The sequence below is a fragment of the Solea senegalensis genome, linkage group LG4 (genome assembly GCF_019176455.1).
Source record: "Solea senegalensis isolate Sse05_10M linkage group LG4, IFAPA_SoseM_1, whole genome shotgun sequence".
NCBI lineage: Eukaryota > Metazoa > Chordata > Actinopteri > Pleuronectiformes > Soleidae > Solea > Solea senegalensis.
Genome location: NC_058024.1, coordinates 24,315,714 through 24,335,783, shown reverse-complemented (window position 1 = coordinate 24,335,783; position 20,070 = coordinate 24,315,714). Strand labels below are relative to the sequence as shown.

Genomic DNA, 20,070 nt, shown 5'->3' with positions numbered 1-20,070 from the left:
AAAAGAAGAAAAGCATAAACTAAACATAAAGTCATAAGTAAATAGACTAAAAATATGAACATATATATATATATATATATATATATATATATATATATATATATATATATATATATATATATATATATATATATATATACATATATATACATATATATGAATATGTAAACCGTAAACGCAAAACAAAATGCTAAATACACAAACCATATCCTGTTATGCAACTTTCTGTTTCCGGGTCGCACGTATTCTCGTTTCTGACACCGACACCTCTCTACCATGGATGCTCTCTACCGGTTAAAGGCATTGAATGAGGTTTTCCTTAAACACCGCCCACTTAGTGAACGACGACAAACAAACCGAGTGCATCACTGTAAAACTGGTATTTTTTATTACTCCCCCAGACAAACAACGTTTATTTAAGATCACAGCAGACTGTACTGTAGGCATGAAGATCACAGACAGTGTCATACGGAATTTTAGAGTCGCCAGGACTTACAGACAAAATTCTCAGAAAGTCAACTGTGTGGACTACAGCCCAAATGGCGAAAACGCTATATCAAGCAGCGACGACGACTGCATCGTTTTGTATGACATTCAAGAGGGAAGGTAAGTGCTTAGTAGATTATATACAGTAGAAAGCAAGTCAATAATTAACTAGGAACCACTTAAATTGGAATGCATTTGCAACATAAACATGTAAAAAAAACTGTGTTTGAAATCTCCCAGACCGATTATTATTAATCTTTATTAATGATTAATTCTTTACTAGTTTTTATTCTCAGAAACTTAATACATTATGTTAATTTCATCAACACTGTATAATCGAAATGTATCTACACATTTAGTTTAGTTTAAACTAGGGATGGGAATCACTGGATCAGTGATTTCAAAAATACCATATCAAATGTTTCACCAATTATGTTTGGGCTGTTTATTTCTTCTTATTGGGGGAGAACAATATTTGTTACACAGTTGGAGAATTGTTAACAGCTTCATACGTTCATAAATGGTCTAAAATGACTGTATCAGACTAATATCATACATCGTAGACACCTGACTTTGTGATATCAGTATTGGTATTGGACACAAAAAAGTGGTATCATCCCATACTAGAGCTGCAACTAACGATTACATTCATAATCGACCAAACCATTTCATGGTTCGCCCCATAAAATGTCTTGTCCACAAACCAAAATAATAATAAAAAAAGGTTTCTGTGTTATGTGGAGCAAAGAAATTAAGAAAATATTCACATTTAAGAAGCTGAAATGATCAGAAATTGTCTTTTAATCATGGAAAAAAAGCTTCAAACCAATGAATCGATTATCGAAATATTTGACGATTAGTTTTGTAATCGATTTATAATCCCTCGGGGGAAATTCAAATTGATACAACAGCACAAAAGGCAGATAAATCTTAAATAAGAACAGAAATATGAATAAATATAATATAAAAACAGCATGATAGGAATATTGTATACAATTACAATGATAGGAATATTGTATACAATTACAATGTACAAAATAAACAGTATAAATGTGACAGTGTGTGCAAATATAGCATTTTAAGAATACCAAATGAAACAAAACAACTTAAACATATTGTTAGAAGAAAACTTGCATCATATACCGATCACATACCTGTGCTCTGACTAATGTGCGTAACCTTTTTTTCCTCTCAGAATGAAACGCACTCTGTTCAGCAAGAAGTATGGAGTGGACCTCATCCGCTACACGCATGGCGACGCACAACAAGTGGTCTACAGCTCCAACAAGATCAATGGTAATAACTCACTGCAGTCTGCAGCTGCTGCTGCTTCTTGACTTTAAGTACTCAAGCTTTAGTTTTCAGTGGTCAATCCTTGTGATCTGTGTGTTTTATGTAGACACCATACGATACCTGTCTCTGAGTGACAACAAATACATCCGGTACTTCTCTGGACATATGGCACGGTGAGTACATGTAACCACAACACCACTCGGACTACTTAAAACTTCAATATTGACCTGAGTTTTGCTCCCGTAATAAGATTTATTTTCATTTAATTGCCTAATAAAACGGAAGAAAACAGGAAATATTTATGTCCTTGCAATTATTTTAGGTGTCAAAACGTGTAATTTAATGATTATAGTTATGTTAATTTGATCACAAAATGGAGATTTACAAAGACAAAAGCAAGTTTTAATTTTAAAATATATTCTTGAACTTCATAAACTCTATTTAATAATATTTAATTCATTGTTAAAGCTGGTCAGGGGTCAGCGACATGTGTTTAGACCAGTTTAGATCTGGTATAAACATCTATCTGGAGAAATCCTAGCATTGATCAGTGTTACTGTGCTATACGGGCAATGATAAGTGAGGAGATGGACATTAATCTAAAATCATTGTCACTTTCAGGGTTATTTCTCTCTCCATGTCTCCAGTGGACGATACATTTATCTCAGGATCACTGGATAAGACGATCAGAATCTGGGACCTGCGATGTCCAGACTGTCAAGTGAGTCAGCGTCTGTGAACACTGGGAAAATGACTCTGCCGCTGCTGCTCAATGTGTAATTACAGCGACTGTGATGGGACAAAAAAGACACCGTGACCCAATTCACAATACTGTATTGTAACAAGACCAAATCTGTGCATAATATGACATTTCTGACTATATTTATTGCCATTTCTGTGACACCCAATATCATTTTGAATAGATAAAATAGACATTTCCAAGAGATAGAAGAAGTGAATCATCTTTTATTCACTGTAATGCATTTTAACTCTTTAACACCGAGTGTATCGCTGATGACATGTTTGCGCAAGCGCACTTTGCATTACCGTAATTACACACCGGTTTGTGGAAGAAGAAGAGAAGTTGTACGTGAGCGCTCGCACTTTTGCAGGAAACCGCCAGAGAGGAGAGAGTTGGAAAAACTCTCCATTTTTGGATATGGAGACAAAGACTCGTCAAGTCAAGAATTGTCAATACACTATTTTAACATGCAGCAAATTGGAAATAACTGCCAGAAAAAATGTCAAAAATCACTTATTCGGAGGACATTTTTCTGGCACTTTTATGGTTAAAAAAAGCCGGGCAATTTGAGGCTTAGCCCCATAATAACCCCATCTGTGGGTCCTGACCCAGTCTGGATGGCGTGACAATCCTCTGTCCTGTCACCACTGGGTGTCCCCAGATCTGCTTAAGCAACACTGAGCTGCACGTCTGAATCCCATTACCATTTAAGTGTTTATTTAATGATTTAATCACGTGATGTACATGTAAAAACATTTTCTCCTCATTTATTGCGTCTTTCAGGGTTTGGCTAATCTTCTGGGGAACCCCGTGTGTTCTTTTGACCCTGATGGGCTGATATTTGCCGCAGGGGTGGAATCACAGGCCATTAAATTGTACGACCTTCGTGCTTTTGACAAGGTGAAACGCAAATGTGGCGTGTTCGCAGTATTACAGTGTTTCTCTTTTATATCGCGTCTATAACACATTCTATCTCCCCGTTTAAAGGGTCCATTTGCCTCGTTTGAGACCAGGTTTAATCGCGCCTGTGACTGGACGGGACTCAAGTTCAGCAACGATGGGAAACAGATTCTCATCTCCACAAATGGAGGGATGATTCGAGTGCTTGATGCCATCAGTGGATCTGTGCTGCACACGTTCTCTGTAAGAGGAATTTCCTCATTGTTTGCCTCATTGTTGAGTTGCGTGTCTGTTTGTATGCTGAGCACATGACACTGTCCCTGTCCTTTGCTTACGTTAAGGGCTACAACAACAGTAGAGCCATCGCCCTGGAGGCTTGTTTCACGCCTGACTCACAGTTTGTGATGATTGGTGAGTTAATGTGTCACAGATTTATGTCTGGGTGTCTTTCTGCTGAGAATCCGATGAGTTTTTGTATTTTTTATTACAATTTTAAATGACTTTATGCACAAATTCTCTCTTGCAGTTAATCACAGAGCAAGTTTCTGCTCTCACATTTATTCCATGCACTATTCAGTGTTTTATTTAGTCTTTAATTCATTCAACACACACACACAGGTCCGTGCAGCTGTCCTTTCATGGACTCCCATTCATTTGGAAAGCCTAATCCAAGCCTTAGTCCTAATCTTAACCTAATTATGGTTATTATAGTTAACTAAACTAAAATTGTAGAGAAAATGTGCTTAGTTTTCATCCTCCTGGCTCACAAGCAATGTGATGTGTCTCATGAGGTTTATTTATTATTTTTTATGTTGTGATCTTCATTTGTGTCTTTAGTCTGTTGGCTATTTAACTAAAACTCATAATTAAACTAATTAAATAAAAATTAAGCATTTACAAAAAATTAAAACTAACAAACCCACTTGAAGTAATTTTAAAAACAAAAACTACGATAATTGTGCTGTTCAGGGTGAATTTGGACAGGGGGCGGCGCACTTATTGGCCCCTCCCACATCCAATTTGTTGTGTTGTGGAGCATGGGAATGGCCTCAAAAATGTGATTTAGTTCCTGGAAAAATAGGAAGAAAAATAATTCCTTGCATTTCAAAATAATAAAAACTAAAACTAATGAAAAATCCCAAACTATTATAACCTTGAACCTAATCCCAATTCAAATCTTAGAAACAGAAATTAGGTTCTGCTACGACTGGTCCTGAAAATAATCAGCATCTATACCAGAAAAGGTTCTAAGGAGGTAAACACTCACTTCTCCTTATGTAATGAGCTCCGTCTCTGGTCATAATTTCCCGTACGCATGAGGAGAGACAATCACTCACTGATCCTGATGAGATTAATTCCTTAGGTACCGATTTTTAATCTAACGACAACACTTTTGTTGATTTTAGGTGATACACAGGGAACTTATTATGACCCTTTTCCACTATAGTCCCAGCTCGCCTCACCTCAGCACGGTTCAGGTTGCATTTCCACTACAAAATAGCACCTACTCAACGTGGGCGGAGTCATCACTGTGCGGCCTTTGTTTTACACGCGACGCACAAACGAGTGACTCATCAAGCAGTTGTTTTCAGTGTAACTGAATCATCAGAATCGGTTCATCAAAACTCTTTGTTGGGTACGTCCTCCGTGAATCTCTGTTATGTCTGGTGCTGGCCGCGCAGGTTCTGAGGACGGCAGAGTCCACGTCTGGAGCTCGGAGAGCGGGATGAAGGTGGCCGTGCTGGATGGGAAACATCCCGGACCCATCAACACGCTGCAGTTCAACCCCAGATACATGACGTTTGCCAGCGCCTGCACGAACATGGTGCGACGATCAAACACACGTTCACTCGCGCTCGACAAATCCATGAACACTGAACATTCTTTTTTTTTTTATTCTCTTTCCTCAACAGAACTTTTGGCTTCCGTGTGTTGACGACTGACGGAGGAAGAAGAGAGTTAAACATTTCGCCATCACGTATTCCACTGACTTCTTCATTTCATTGCCTAAAAGTATGGAGGAGGAAAAATACTATTTTTTTTTTTTTTTTATGTGAAAGGTTTTAGCGACAGTATTTTACAAGTTTTATACTCCCAGACTTTGACGTGACCCCTATATCTTAAACTGGTGTTTTTATTTTTTAAATTAATTTTTATATTTTAGATAAAAAATAAAGTAAAAGAAAGAAGAGCCCGAGTTTTTGCAGTCCTTCATTTTCATCATCCATCCCCTAAATATTGATACACAGGAGTTCAGCAGCAGTCAACAATCACTTCTATTCTTTCAATGAACCCTTAGAACACAGAGCATTTTGGCTGCTTTTGTCAATGTACTATGTTAAAACATACAGTATATACAGAGGTTATAAGAATGTGTAATAAATAGTGTCTTATCTTATCCTTTTTTTCAGCACAACCTAAGCAAAAAAATGAATTTTTACAAACTATATTAACACACCTGAGCAAAAAGTACTCAAAATGAAAAACACGTCTATTTAGTAAGAAGACGACAAGAAAAGCCTGAATATGTGACCTATAAACACACACACCCAGGATGTCCATATAAGGAGTGGTGTATTATTCCCACGGCAAATTTACCATGGCTGCTCGTCTGTGCCGCATGAGCACTAAGGGTTAATCTGTTTATTCCTGTTTTCAATTAACTTAATGTGGGCTGTATAATGTGTGTGTGAGTGGTAACTCAGTGTGGAAATCTCCATCTTCACAGATGAGACAAGCTGGAATAAGGCGACCTTGTTTTCTGTTGGGAAAATGAACATGAAGGATATTTTCTTCTTTATTCCGCTGATACAAAAAGGTGCATACAGCATATTCTCACCCGACACGTGCAAACAGAAGTCAGTGAACGACGCCTGTGAACACAAGTGTGAGTGGAAACGTTTAAGGAGACATTTAATGAGTGGACATTTGTGTCTTTTTTTTGTAAACATGCGTTTTATCTTCCTGAAGTAGAAGAGGGGGGGGGGATTCTGTTGAATAATGTATAGATGCTTGGGTTGTGTACTCACCACGGAGTGAATAATGGATGATCCCATCACAGGTAACCTCGCAGGTACACACTTATCATTCTCTCACCAACCTCTGTGTGTGTGCGTGTGTGTGCGTGCATGTGTGTGTGTGTGTGTGTGTGGAGGAAGACACGGGGGAAGACGATGTTCAAGTTGTTTCTTCAGATTCTTGTGGAATTAACCTTTGACATGCGTCCACTGGGTGTATGAACGTGTGTGAGCTGTTTTGTTGCCTCTTTATGACCTTTTTTAATGGCATAAACACTGACCTTGACAGTAGTCCTCATGTAGACCCAAACCTGGTCCTAATGAAGCAGAACCTCATTTCTGAGGGTCTGGTTAAGGAACAATGCATATAAGTAGCATACTAGCCCTTTATTAGTAATTATTAAGCACGTATTAACACCTTAATCAGGAAAAATCTTAATTCATGTCGTAGTAGATATAGAATAAGGTGTTAATATGTGCTTAATAACTAAAACATAATCACAGTTGTCCATGTTGTTATTTACTTTATTTGATTTATTATTTTGACTGTTTTTGATATTAATAGATTGATTTTGCATCATATATACTGTATATATCCCACATTTGTTTTCTCCAGACCGGCCCAGACGCTCATTGGCCCCCAGGTCATTTGAGTTTATTTAAGATAAATAATAATTGTAATATTGTTTGAGAGAAATTGTTCATCTTTAAGTTAAAAGGTAACAGTGGTAGTTTCTTTTCTGTGTTTCAATTAGGGGGTTCAGTGCAGCAGGTAAGATTAGGTTTGTAAAGAGAAGTTTTGGTTAGTTATTTTTGGCATTGTAATAAAACTGCTACACTTTTGAACAGACCTTGGATTTATTCAGGCTTTCTTTGGAAAGTCACACACACGTTTCCCCTGGTTTCCCTATAGAGCAGGGACGTAACGGTAATGCTTTAATTCTGCTCTCCGTCTGAATGAATGGAAGTCAGTGAGAGTCTGCACAGACCTGTGTGTGTGTGTGTGTGTGTGTGTGTGTGATCTCAGTGACTTTGTCAGCGATTAGTGGTCAGTGATGGATCCACTTGTACTGAGCCAGCCAACTCTTCCAGTGTCCACAGTTAACCTGTGGAGCTCTTACACTGTAGAGGACGAACGGAGAGAGACGCGTCTTGTTTGTCACATTTGAGCAGCAGTTTTGCCTCATTCTTACCTTTACATCAAACCCCCCACACACACACACACACACACACTGAGCACAAACTCACCTCCCATGCTCGGGCCCAGGTAACAACATTGTATTTATAGGTCAGATTCATGCTTGGTGTCACATTTCTGTGACCAGGTGGCTGGAACTTGAGATCACGCAGCCGCTGTGATAAAATGTCATCATGTGTGCCGCACCAGAACACACACTGCACTGATCTCACACACACACACACACAATACAGAGCAGGGGACAGTGTGTGAGCTGGGGAGACGCAAACCCCCCCCCAACCGAGACTTTTTTAAAGTTGTGGTCATCGATACGCAAAGAGTTTTAGATCAGCGGTCAGGGTGGCATATCCACTGTCAGGAACATTATTACTCATCAGCCACAGTTCCGCAGATTGTATTTCAAGTGTAAGGAATCTCCCGAGTCTCCCTCAAGGCGTTTATGTCACAGGTGTGCGTGGGTCCATCTGTCTGCCATTAGTGGAGAGGCAAGTGTATGAGAGACACCGAGACCCGGACCTGAGGAGAGTGTAGCGGTGACAGCTGACTGCCAAAAGATGTCACACCAAACTGGAATTGATGGTTAGTACTTTTACATTTGAACATTTTATTCTCTCCTTTTATAGTCGACTGCTGTTTTCACATTCTGTATTTTATACACGTTACACGTCGTTCACTGTCAGGTCTCCCTGCTTCAATAGATTTCTATCTCCGAGGACTTCCTGGTTAAATAAATGTTTTTCGTTATTTAAGAGCAGATTTAAGGTCATTTCAACGTCGCTGATTTTACACGTAGAACATAAACAGCTGTGGATATTAGATGATGACGACTGATAACACACTTAATGTCTTTGATCTAAGTTGTGGAACCAGTAATTGTGATGATGTTTGGATGGATGGATACATTCAGACGTATGTATGTGCTGTTTGTGTGTGTTATGGCATTTGGTAATTGGAGCATAAGGGGCCGGGTTGGCGGAAGCATACCTCTCTCACCCTCCTCACCCGATCTTACATCATTTATGAGGTTTGCTGTGTTTGGTAACCATGGTGAAAGGGAGGGAGGGGGGTCAATATGTAGCCCAAGCTAAGTTTTTACGACCAAATTGCCCCTCTGGGATATTTAAACTGGGTATTGATGGTTGTGTTTAATCCACAACACTCCCCTTGTGTCCTTCATCAGTCCCCCGTGTAAGTCAGTTCAGGTGATAGCGTGACTACCTGGCAGCGGATCAAGTTTTCTCCCTGAAGTGGAGTCTCAGGTTCTTACTTACCCAACTCTGTCTCACTTGCTGTCACCCCCCCCCATCCTCAGTTTTGACTGGTCTGCCTCATATCTCGTTACTTTAGCAACATCTGAGCTGAAACAGTTTCTGGCCGGGGCGAAGGGAGGTGCCATCAGAATAATGAAGATCGTCATCAGAAATGGTAAACACGGGATATTTCAAACACAGCGTTGACTTGTTCTGCGTTTAAACTGACACGCGTTTCTGTCTGTCTGCAGAGGAGTTGGTGCTGGACTCGTCCAGAGAGCCTGCACACAGCTGGGACCAAGACTACGACCAGTGCCTGCTTCCTCTGCTCCAGCCCCAAGAGCCGTGCTACATCCTCTATCGCCTAGACTCCCAGAATGCACAGGGACACGAGTGGATCTTCATTGCCTGGTCACCTGACCAATCACCAGTATGTCTAGGAGATGCTGAGACAATGAAAGCAAAGTTGTTATAAAACTGCATGGTTTAAAATCAGAGATTTGGAAACACGTCACAGTTCAAAGTTCACTTGGCTCGTTTTTATGAACAAAAAGAAAAGAAAAACAGTCTGTTTTGTGACTTCTGTACAGTTATCGCTACTTTATATCACTATGACTATAAAATGAATCAGAACTTTGAATCAACAACACATAAGCCTGAATATGTGACCTATAAATACACCCAATGTCTTCTAGGTGAGGCAAAAGATGATGTACGCAGCAACACGTGCCACACTGAAGAAGGAGTTTGGAGGAGTTCACATCAAAGACGAGCTGTTTGGCACAGTCGAGGTCAGAGAAAGAAAACTTGATGCTGAATCGTCTCTGTCTCTGGATGTCTCATAAGTATTGCTGTCTCTCTGTTTGCAGGAGGACGTGTCCTTCCAGGGATACTTGCGACACATGTCCACCTGCTCCTCACCGGCTCCTTTCACAGCAGCCGAGAAGGAGCTGCAACAAATCAAAGTCACAGAGGTAGAATCTGTATGAATGTGGATAGTTTTATACAATATCACATGAAAATCGTCCTGAATTCACTTTCTTCCTGCAGGATAAAGTCGTATGGGTAAGTAGATTTTCATCCCAACACAAATCCACATTTGTGCATGGAGGCAGAGGAGGACAGATTTATAAATGATGGCTTTTATGTCCACAGGACGAACGTAGACGAACTGGGACGCCGACAGCACGAGCAAAGGTTTGTCCCGTCCTGAAGTTTCCCGCTCAAGTTGTTATGTAATAAAAATGTGTTCAAAAAAAAAAAAAGTCAGCGACTCATCTGCATATTTCTTTTCAATGCTGCAGGTCACGATGGAGTTTGGCTTAGACAAAAGGGCTCAGACTCTTCAGGGCCTGGCGTTTCCATTACAAGAAGAGGCCAAACGAGCTCTGCAGCAACTCAAGCAGAAACGCGTCAACTACATACAGCTGGTGAGCCCTCAGTCAACACTTTTTTAACTTATTAAACAACACTCCTGTAATGTGATGTCACCCGAACTACAGTTATTATGAAGCCTACAGAGTCGTGATTTTGTCAGCGCCATGTTCAGGTTTTTTAAAAAAGGACGTTCAGAAGCTTCACCTGTTGTTGGATGATCAGTCACACTGGTGTTCACTCCTATGTGCTGGACTTTATCGTCTGTTTCCCTCCAGAATTATTCACAAAATTGACCAAATACTCTGGTAAAGAAGGCTTGAAACTCGTGACTGAGACCAGAAACTATTAACCCTTGGAATGCATTACGTCTTTAAACGTACAGTATATCCAGAGGCTAGAAGAATGTGCAATATAGAGTGTCTTATATCCTTATTTTCAGCACAACCTAGGCAATTTGATGACAAAAATAATTCATTTTCACCAACACACCTGAGCACAATTGGATTGAATTTGTGAAATTTGGAAATACGTCACTGTTCAAAGTTCACTTGACTTGTTTTTATGAAAAACTATTCTAAACACGTCTATTTTGTGACATCTGCACAATTATTGAGACTTTATATCACGACTAAAAATGCGATATAAAATATAACAACACGCAAGAAGAAAGGTTAAATATGTGACCTATAAACATAAACCCTCTGGATGTCCATATAAGGAGTTGTGTATTATTCCCACAGCAATTTAACATTGGTGCACCTGTAGCACTGATAGGTTAATAGAGAACAGAATTAGACTAGAAGACAAATGTCAACATATTTGTAAGTCTTTGTATGAAACTGACTGAGGAGGATTTGACCTCTGAAGCTTGTTTGTGTACATTATGTTGCAGAGACTGGACGTAGAGAAAGAGACCATTGAGCTGGTTCACACCAAACCGACAGAGACACATGAGCTCCCCTACAGGATTCCCACAGACTCACCCCGATACCACTTCTTCATTTTCAAACATTCTCATCAAGGGCAGCTGCAGGAGGCATTGGGTCAGTACATGAAACTGTGGCCTGAGATGTTGGTGTTAGTGTTCGTGTAACTAATAAAGACAAAATACAGCAGCCACACCATGTATCAAAATAAAGTAGTGTACTTTTTGTATTTTCAAAACTTAAAAATACTCTGATTCAAGGAGTACCTTTCTTTTCTTGAGTAACTTAACAAAAAAAGAAGGTTTAACTCAAGTGTATAACTATATATATATATATATATATATATATATATATATATATATATATATATATATATATATAACTATATATATATATATACATATAAATGTATATATGTATATATCTATATATGTATATATACAAGTACATATATATGTATATATATATACATATATATATACATACATACATATATATATTTATATATATATATATATATATATATATATATATATATATATATATATATATATATATATATATATACTAGTAGTAGTATTAAATCATTTAGTTAAATTTTGTTGCCCAATACTTCTGTTTATCTCTTGGGTGAAAAAGACAATTTGCAGTTAATCTCAAAACAGCCACAGTAATCTCTATTTGACTCATCTCAGGTGCTGTAGATTGCTTGCGTGTCAGGATTGTTTGTGTGTGTGTGTGTGTGTGTCCTTGTTCGAACCACAACTGATCCAGTGAAGCAGCAAATATCAACAGACAACTCTGTGTCTCTACCAGTGTTTATATATTCGATGCCCGGCTACACCTGCAGCATCAAGGAAAGGATGTTGTACTCCAGCTGTAAGAACAGGCTACTGGACGAGGTGGAGAGAGATTACCAACTGGAGGTCACCAAAAAGGTACACGTCGCACATCTGTAGACTCCCGGGTCACAAAGCCACCATAACTTATGTGTGCATGTTTAAGTTCATGTGTGTTTGTGTGTTTTTGTGCACATAGATGGAGATAGACAGTGGCGACGGACTAACAGAAGAGTTCCTGTACGAGGAGGTCCACCCGATGGAGCACACCTTAAAGCAGGCCTTTGCCAAGCCTCGTGGACCAGGAGGCAAGAGGGGCAATAAACGCCTCATCAAGGGTGCGGGGGAAAACGGGGAAGACATTTAGATACTAAACTACCCCGATATCTATGAATTGACTTTGTTATTTGAATGTTTAGCTCCTAGTCATTTCCTCTTGGACATACATTTGACACCAAACGTGAAGAAATAAACGGTTCCACCATAAATCAGAAATCCTGTGGTCAGATTCAGTAAGAGTCCAATTTTAAATGTTGAGACACATTCTAAAAATCTGTCATTCGCACTGTACTTCAACCTTTATTTTACAAATAAAAGTACAAAGGAAGATTGCCTGTGTTTTTGCTGACAAGTGTAAATCTTTTCTTCTTCTTTTTTTTTAAACATAAACAAATTTGCCTGCAACACAGCTTTTATTTGGCATCTGTGGATACTACACATGTGTTGCAGTGTTTGCTCGGTCTATAATGTGTATAATGAGCCTGACTGCAGACAGGCCAGTGAAGGCCTCCATAATCTGTGGTACCTTCACCGGTATACATGCATAAACAGACAAGCATAAACAACATGACTAAGTGTTAGTGATATGAATACGTGCACCAGCTTACAGTCAGACATCTGTCTAAATCAGTGTATTCTTCACTTCACAAACTCATGCTGTTCCACTCATTTTTGTAGTTTTATTCCTGGTTTAGATCCCAATGTTGAAAAAAAAAGTATGAGTTTTGGTTTTGCAGAGAATGTTCACGTCAGTCTATTTCTTGGAACACAGCAACAATTTACTGGGGTTTCAGCTGGAAGAGGTTTTCAGTTTTCTCAATATCCATCTATCTGTCTGTCTGTCTGTCTGTCTGTCTATCTATCTCTCTCTCTATCTGTCTGTTGTCTGCCAGCAGCAGCAGCAGCAGCAGCAGCAGGGATGGTGGCTCAGTAGTAGAGGTCAATTTGTTGTGTGTGTTTCCAAGAAGGCTCTCTACTCAGAAGCCTTCAGCTGTGCATTCTGCTGCTTTCATCCCTCTTGGGAAACTCGGTTGATGTGAAGACCTTTTCTTGGAAATATGGTGCGGGGCTGAAAGGCAGTTTTCATGTGGTGATTATCTCTGCAGTGGAAAAGCGAGGAAAAAGGGAAAAAGAAATTCTATTAATGGGATTTCTTGTGAGGGCTGAAAAGGAGATAGAGTATGATGTGGAGAGAGCTGATGCATATTCTACATTAGTGTGTGTGTGTGTGTCTTTTACTAAGGCAAATACATAGAGTCAGAAGTCACATGGCTGTAATGAAGCCATAATAATAACTGTATGTGCTGGCAGTAATACATAATACACATAATGGCTGGAAAAGGGTATTTCCATTCATGTGAATGTAGCATTAATCACGACTGTAGGCAGCTTCATCAACACCATACAGCAGTAACACAGTCATGCTATTTGCCTTCAAAATAAAAGGGTGACATGTGACACTGCATTGAGTCACATGTTCTACTGTTTATGCGTAGAAGGAATAAAAAATATAAGTAATAGGTAAATAGAGGATTGGGCACCCATGTAGAATGTAGAATGGATTAATATGGGCTTTCCTTTTCTTTAATTCCACCTTATATTACATTTTTTCACATCCTGATTTCATTAGGCTACAACAGCAACAGTCGGAATCAACACAGTAGGTGGAGCTGCAGCAAGGGTTTTTATTTCTTCAAAAGTAGAAGTAAAAGACTTTCCATTTCCAGACTTTTCATCAATTTCTTAGGTTTAGAAGGAGCTCGTCCTGAAGCATCCACACTCACTGATGTGACTATTTAAAAAAAATAAAAATAATTGGAAGCCACAGTTTAAATCATCATCAATTTGAATATACTTATGGGGGAACATTTGATTGCAGGCAGGCAAAGGGCACATTATCATGGAACACATAACACAGCACCATATAAAAAAAAATCCCATCACCTGTGCAGCTAAATGGCACAATACATAATCAATTCATGGGTTAATTCACAAAGATACTGTATATGCCAAATGTATTTAAAATCATAATAATGAAATAAAAGTTATAGGTATAGTATTTGTAAATATTGGACAGCCAAGTGGAAAGGGAACATGGCTTGTAACTGGGTTAGTATGTAATAATATATATAAGAAGTATATAAAAATATATTTGTAAAAGTGCAGCAATTTCTTATGCAAATGCTCTAATTGACTAATTGACTCACTGATTCATTCATCAGTGACTTCACAGGTCAAAGTAAGACACTTAAGGGCAAAGAGAAATAAACACTGATGTTTATTCTATCTGACATTTTATTGACCGATAAAAATGGGAAAATAATAATGTTTTATAAACAGATAAATCGATAATTAAGTCATTCTTCAGGTGCGTTTTACTTTGAAACCAGGGACAGGAAGTGGTGTGTGTGTGTGTGCGTGAGTGTATGTGTGTGTGTGTGTGTGGCTGCAGTGGCTCTGCTATTGGCTGCAGCCCGCCTGTCACTGCGCACGCTGTCACACAAAAGCCTTCTTGGAAAGAGATTCTTGGATCCTCTGTCCGTTCAGACTGAGCCGAGCTGTTTTCTGCCCTGAATAAAAAAGCACACACACTCTCCACACTCTCCATTCCCACTCTGCTTGTCAGCAGACACACACACACTCACACACACACACACACACACTGAGGTTTTTTGCTCTCATTTCTTTGTTCAGCTTTGCGCCCACAACAAGACACAAATCAATTTTTCTTATTTACATTTTTGATGGATCATGTCCTGGACTGTTTTTAAACCGGTCAACAATCCCCATGATTGTGTTTGATTTAAGGTAAGGTTGTTTATGTGTGTGTGTGTGTTGTGGTTATTATTAGAATAAACTTTAACTCTGCATGACTTGTTTCATATGTAAGTACAGTACATGGATTATGCATGGTCATAGTATAATGCACAGGTGCACGAACATGGGAAGAAAAAAAAGAAAAGAAAATACTCAAGTGAGAATCGTTGGATTCCAGGAAGTGTAGCTGCTGTTCTGGGAACAGCCTGAGGGCTTATAAACAAAGGAACGACATAAATATGTTTATATTTGTGGTTTTTAAAAGAAAACAACTAATACAACATAGGCCACTCACGCCTGAGTGATTTTAACACCCACTTCAGACACATTGAGACAGATAATAATCTTTTTATTATTATAGTTTAGTAGCATTGACTGTGTTACTATGTCTAACTGCTGTTTTTTTTATATTTTAAATAACTACAGCATAAACAGCACATTTATATATAAATGACCTTTGGTGTGCAACAGAAATGGTCGCACGAGCAGAGGCTGTTTCACATCATGAGGAGCGTGAAGGTTCCTGCTGTCCGTATCCTTCTCCTTCATGCTGGAACCCAGCAGAGGACCTCCGCTGTGTCACCACCACCCTGCACCATCTACAGACCTCAGGTACGCAGAGGTCCATCACTCTGTTCCTCCTCTATCATCACATGAGTTTCATTTGCTGACAAAAACGATGTCTTTTTCCCCAGGCTGGTACTGGGGTTCCATCTCAGCGAGCGAGGCGCGGGAAGCTCTCCTGGCCAAGTCTGAGGGAACATTCCTGGTGCGGGACAGCAGTCACCCTCGCTATATCCTGGCGCTGTCGGTGAAAACACGCAGTGGACCTACAAGTGTGAGGATAGAGTACAGACGGGGCCGTTTCTGGCTGGACTCTGTCTCTCCTGGTTTGCCCCACCTGCAGTCCTTCCCGAATGTCCTCAGCCTCATACAGCACTACAAGAGCTCACAGGAGCAGGCAGCTAACGACATTCGCTCCGAACTAAAACCGGACCCTGTTGGTGGAGTCCCTTTGCAGCTGACGCAACCTTTACACAAACCTGAGGCCTTTCCTTCGCTGCAGCACCTGGTACGCCTCACCATCAACAGCCACACAAACTGCCCAAAGCATCTGCCACTTCCAAAGCCTCTGCTGCACTACCTGCAGGACTATCCCTTCCACATATGAGGGACCCCCTCATAGAGACCCTCAGATCCAGGGTCACACTCCATGACTTGTGGGGGAGCAAACATGACACCCCAGACTGGCTCAGCAGGAGAACGCTGCGATGGTTTGGGTGTGATTAACCTCTGCGTGGCCTGCTATTAACATTAAAGGGATTGTTTATTTGCTTGTGTGAGGCATTGACACAGACTTCTGAGCACCGACTGTGTGTGGCGCTGGCATGCTGCCTTCACTGAGAAACCAGATTTTAACCACTTAACACAAGGGCACAGTGACCTAATAAATCTACAACCGCTTAAGGGCCCGTCCACACGGAGACGGCGTTTTAGGGGACCTGAAGCGGTATCTCAAGATGCCAACCCCGTGTTTCCGTGTAGACAGCGAATACAATACGATACGATATGTTGTGTTTGGAGATTGTTTGACAGTTTTTACCAACTACTGTCAATGAAAAGTATCTAAAGTCCGCCTGAAAAGACATGAGATATCACTAGAACACGTCCCGTCGTCTTTAGAGATTCAAATTCAAATTCAAATTTCAAGAAATGAGTGTGTTAGGGCCAAATTGAAGAATTTCTAATTATTATTCAAGCAAAATCTCATATATTTTGGTTTACCTTTATCTTTTATTGTACAAGAAATGGAGTTTGTTTGGAAGAAAGAATCACACAGACTTTGAGGAAATCATCTCTTTTGTGGAGGAGGAGGAAATGGCTGCTCGTGGTTACAACTGTGTGCTGTTCAAAGAGGATTTTTCTAAGAAACAATTAGATTCATAATTACATTTTTGGATCCGGAAGGAGTGGAACTGCAGCTGCCGTCCAGTCCGTGCTGTTACTATTTATTATTTGTAATGATAATAATACTACATTTAATTAAATAATGTATGAAAAAATCTCTTTCTCTCTTCAGTTTGGCCCTAATCCTCTGTCACAGTCACGCTGTTGACAAGTTAAAGCTATAAACATGTTTCTTTCTGGACTTGAGAAAGTAGAGATTTTATGAGGTTAACATTTTGATAAGAGGCTACAATCAGTTTTTCCTCATCTCCTTTGGCAGCCAGGTTTTCAGAGAGAGTGAGAGTCTGTGTCTGAGGCTGGATCCCAGCGTGTGCACGGTGGTGAAGTCAGAACCTCATACAAACCACACTCGAGCTACCAGAGGATCGTTATCTCATTCTATGTGAAGTCAACAACAGTGATTTCATGGACCATTCAACTTAATTCCGTGTAATCTTCAAAAAAAAAGGCATTGTCATCATGATTCAGCAAAAAGTCACAGTGTCGTTTGAGAGTGTGACTTTATCACTCAGTCATAATATAAGGTTGGGCTGACACTATATGACAAAAAGAAATACAGTGTACACTGTGTGTGGTTTTTTTATTTCTTTTATGTGTCGTTTTATAAAAAAAATCACAAGTCCTCCTCTTCAGAAGAAGCAAAACTCACTGTCTAATAAATTATAGAATGAAATTGTGTCTGTTTACTGTCTGTTGTTATTCTTTGATTTCCTGCTGGTGGATTTCAGAGAAATCAAACACAGAGGTGCTTTTTACATGTATCTGTTAATGTACTTTTCACTGTTTTACCATCTGCTCATCTGTGTTCCATTGCACACTTACTCCTCTCTTCTGCTCTCTGGTATTCCCTTTATACTACTCTTCTTTCTTTTTTACTGTTCTTTTCCAGCAAACTGTATGTACCTGTCTGTATCTGCCTGTGTCTTTCCCTACCCATATTATTAGTTCTGTCTGTCTGATGCTCTAATTCAGCCTCAGTGCCACTTGCACAGCAGTGATTTTGACACGTTTTAGCAGGAAGAGCACAGGTTATACTGATTCATGTATGTCAGGTCAGAGTGACAGTGAAACTGACATGGAACTATGACATAATTCAGAGGTGAAAAGAGTACTGAGATATTCTACTCAAGTAAAAGTACCACTATTTTGAGAATATTTTACTTAAGTACAAGTAAAAGTACTGGTCTAAAAATGTAAGTTAAAGTAAAAAAAAAAGGTACCTTGTTTAAAATGTACTCAGAGTAAAAGTTACTTAGATACTTTTTTGACGAGGTTGGGGTTCTTTCTTGTATCGGGCAAAAAGGACAAGGGGACACAAATCTCAAATGAATTGTTTTTAATTAAAGGCAAACCTTACAAATTATAGTATAATCCATTCCATATTAATATAATAAAATACATAAACACATAATGTATCAGTCCACATGGGTCAAAGGTCACAGAGGCTTTAACTTTCTCACTAACTCACAGACCTTAATTAACGCCAATTCACCTGTCCTCATCACTCACCTGTCCTCATCACTCACCTGTCCTCATCATTCAGCTGTCCTCATCACTCACCTATCCTCATCATTCACCTGTCCTCATCATTCACCTGTCCTCATCACTCACCTGTCCTCATCACTCACCTGTCCTCTTCATTCACCTGTCCTCATCACTCACAATAAATGTTTTCCATTCTTTCTTTGCTTGTTTCATCGTGGAATAACTGGCCACTTCAATCAACAAATGAATGAATGAATGAATGAATGAATGAATGAATGGTATTAATGTGACAGTTTTCATTAAAAAGAAAAAACATGCCTGAGGTTGTTTCCACAAGGTCAAAGTTAGTTGTGCTGAGAAAGCCTCTTATCTAGATTAGATTAAGAGCCACAGATATTAATACCCTGCTGCGGTGATTGTGAAAACAGACAATATCTTTCTCTCTTCGTCCATCTCTGTCTCAAGCTACGTAGTATTAAAACATCTCTCTCGTTACTGTCTAGATCTCTTCTCTAGATCTCGTTTTTTTGAAAGTAGTGCACTTCACTGCATTGAATCGAATGAATTGACGTTGATTAAGATCCCTGTGTGAGTGAGAAAGTTGAAGCATTTGTGACCTTTGACCCATTTTGACTGACACATTATGTGTTGACGTATATTATTTTGTCAGCACTTTAATTTCTAAAGGTTTGTCTGTAATTAAAAACAATTCATCTGAGACTTGTGTCACTTTTTGCACGACACGAGAAAAAACCCAACCTTGTTAAAGATACTTTTTCACTTTAACTTGAGTACATTTTCAGACCAGTACTTTTACTCATGCTTAAGTAAAATGTTATCAAAATAGTAGTACTTTTACTTGAGTAGAATATTTCAGTCCTCTTTCCACCTCTGGTCCTTGGTAGTTTGACGTGTCACAGTAGGAGACGCGCAGGTGTAAATAATCAAATGAATGGTGGCTGAATTCTATTTTACTGCTTCAGTTTCATTTTTCCTAGTAATGCACATCATGCTTGACTGTAATGTCTTACGGGGACATGAACAGAAAACAGCCATTGTTATTGTTATTGGTAAAAACCACCGCTTATGTTACCATGACTCATGTGAATACCTCTGAACAAAGGCCCGTAATGTTTACATAGTACATATTATTGTTATTATTACTTGATGAAACATTCATCACATTGCCAATAAACAGCACTGTGTAGAAGTCTTCGGGACACAGGTCGTCTTTGTTGTTTTTTACATTTGTCAAAAGTCTGTGATCACTGAATGGAACGGAATGGAATGGAACAATGAAAATTGGGTCTGATAGATTAACAAGCTGTCAATGAGTTTAACTCATGCAGCATGTGTGTGTAATGCCCGAGCATGTCATTTTTGTCAACATGAAATAGTGGGACAAACGCACAGGTTTTACTTGTAACATGACTTATTGGGGTTGCACTTCAGCTTTAAGAGAGCCAAGGTCATGCTAGTGTTCAAATGTAACG

General features: G+C 39.3%; 2 protein-coding genes across 5 annotated transcripts; both read left to right on the top strand.

Annotated features, from left to right (window-relative positions):
* Window positions 1–227: 227 nt before the first annotated feature.
* Window positions 228–12,627, top strand: LOC122768856 (WD repeat-containing protein 82-like). 4 transcript variants are annotated; one of them, XM_044025149.1, is made up of 17 exons: window positions 228–606; window positions 1,682–1,782; window positions 1,886–1,952; window positions 2,401–2,500; window positions 3,305–3,421; window positions 3,509–3,664; window positions 3,763–3,832; window positions 5,104–5,246; window positions 9,143–9,316; window positions 9,582–9,677; window positions 9,756–9,860; window positions 9,937–9,951; window positions 10,042–10,083; window positions 10,191–10,316; window positions 11,156–11,306; window positions 12,006–12,127; window positions 12,228–12,627. In XM_044025149.1, exons 1-17 carry the CDS (start codon window positions 308–310, stop codon window positions 12,393–12,395), a joined length of 2,052 nt encoding a protein of 683 aa, XP_043881084.1. In that variant the 5' UTR covers window positions 228–307; the 3' UTR covers window positions 12,396–12,627. The 4 variants fall into 4 exon arrangements, with proteins under 4 accessions (XP_043881084.1, XP_043881083.1, XP_043881082.1 ...); XM_044025147.1 differs by lacking the exons at window positions 228–606; window positions 1,682–1,782; window positions 1,886–1,952; ... (3 more) ...; window positions 3,763–3,832; window positions 5,104–5,246 and adding exons at window positions 6,080–6,308; window positions 8,085–8,215; window positions 8,984–9,061 and having other exon boundaries at window positions 9,138–9,316; XM_044025146.1 differs by lacking the exons at window positions 228–606; window positions 1,682–1,782; window positions 1,886–1,952; ... (3 more) ...; window positions 3,763–3,832; window positions 5,104–5,246 and adding exons at window positions 7,814–8,215; window positions 8,984–9,061 and having other exon boundaries at window positions 9,138–9,316.
* A 2,190-nt stretch (window positions 12,628–14,817) lies between these two features.
* LOC122767780 (cytokine-inducible SH2-containing protein-like) lies at window positions 14,818–17,386 on the top strand. The gene is made up of 3 exons (XM_044023253.1): window positions 14,818–15,115; window positions 15,596–15,736; window positions 15,820–17,386. Exons 2-3 carry the CDS (start codon window positions 15,598–15,600, stop codon window positions 16,293–16,295), a joined length of 615 nt encoding a protein of 204 aa, XP_043879188.1. The 5' UTR covers window positions 14,818–15,115; window positions 15,596–15,597; the 3' UTR covers window positions 16,296–17,386.
* Window positions 17,387–20,070: the final 2,684 nt, after the last annotated feature.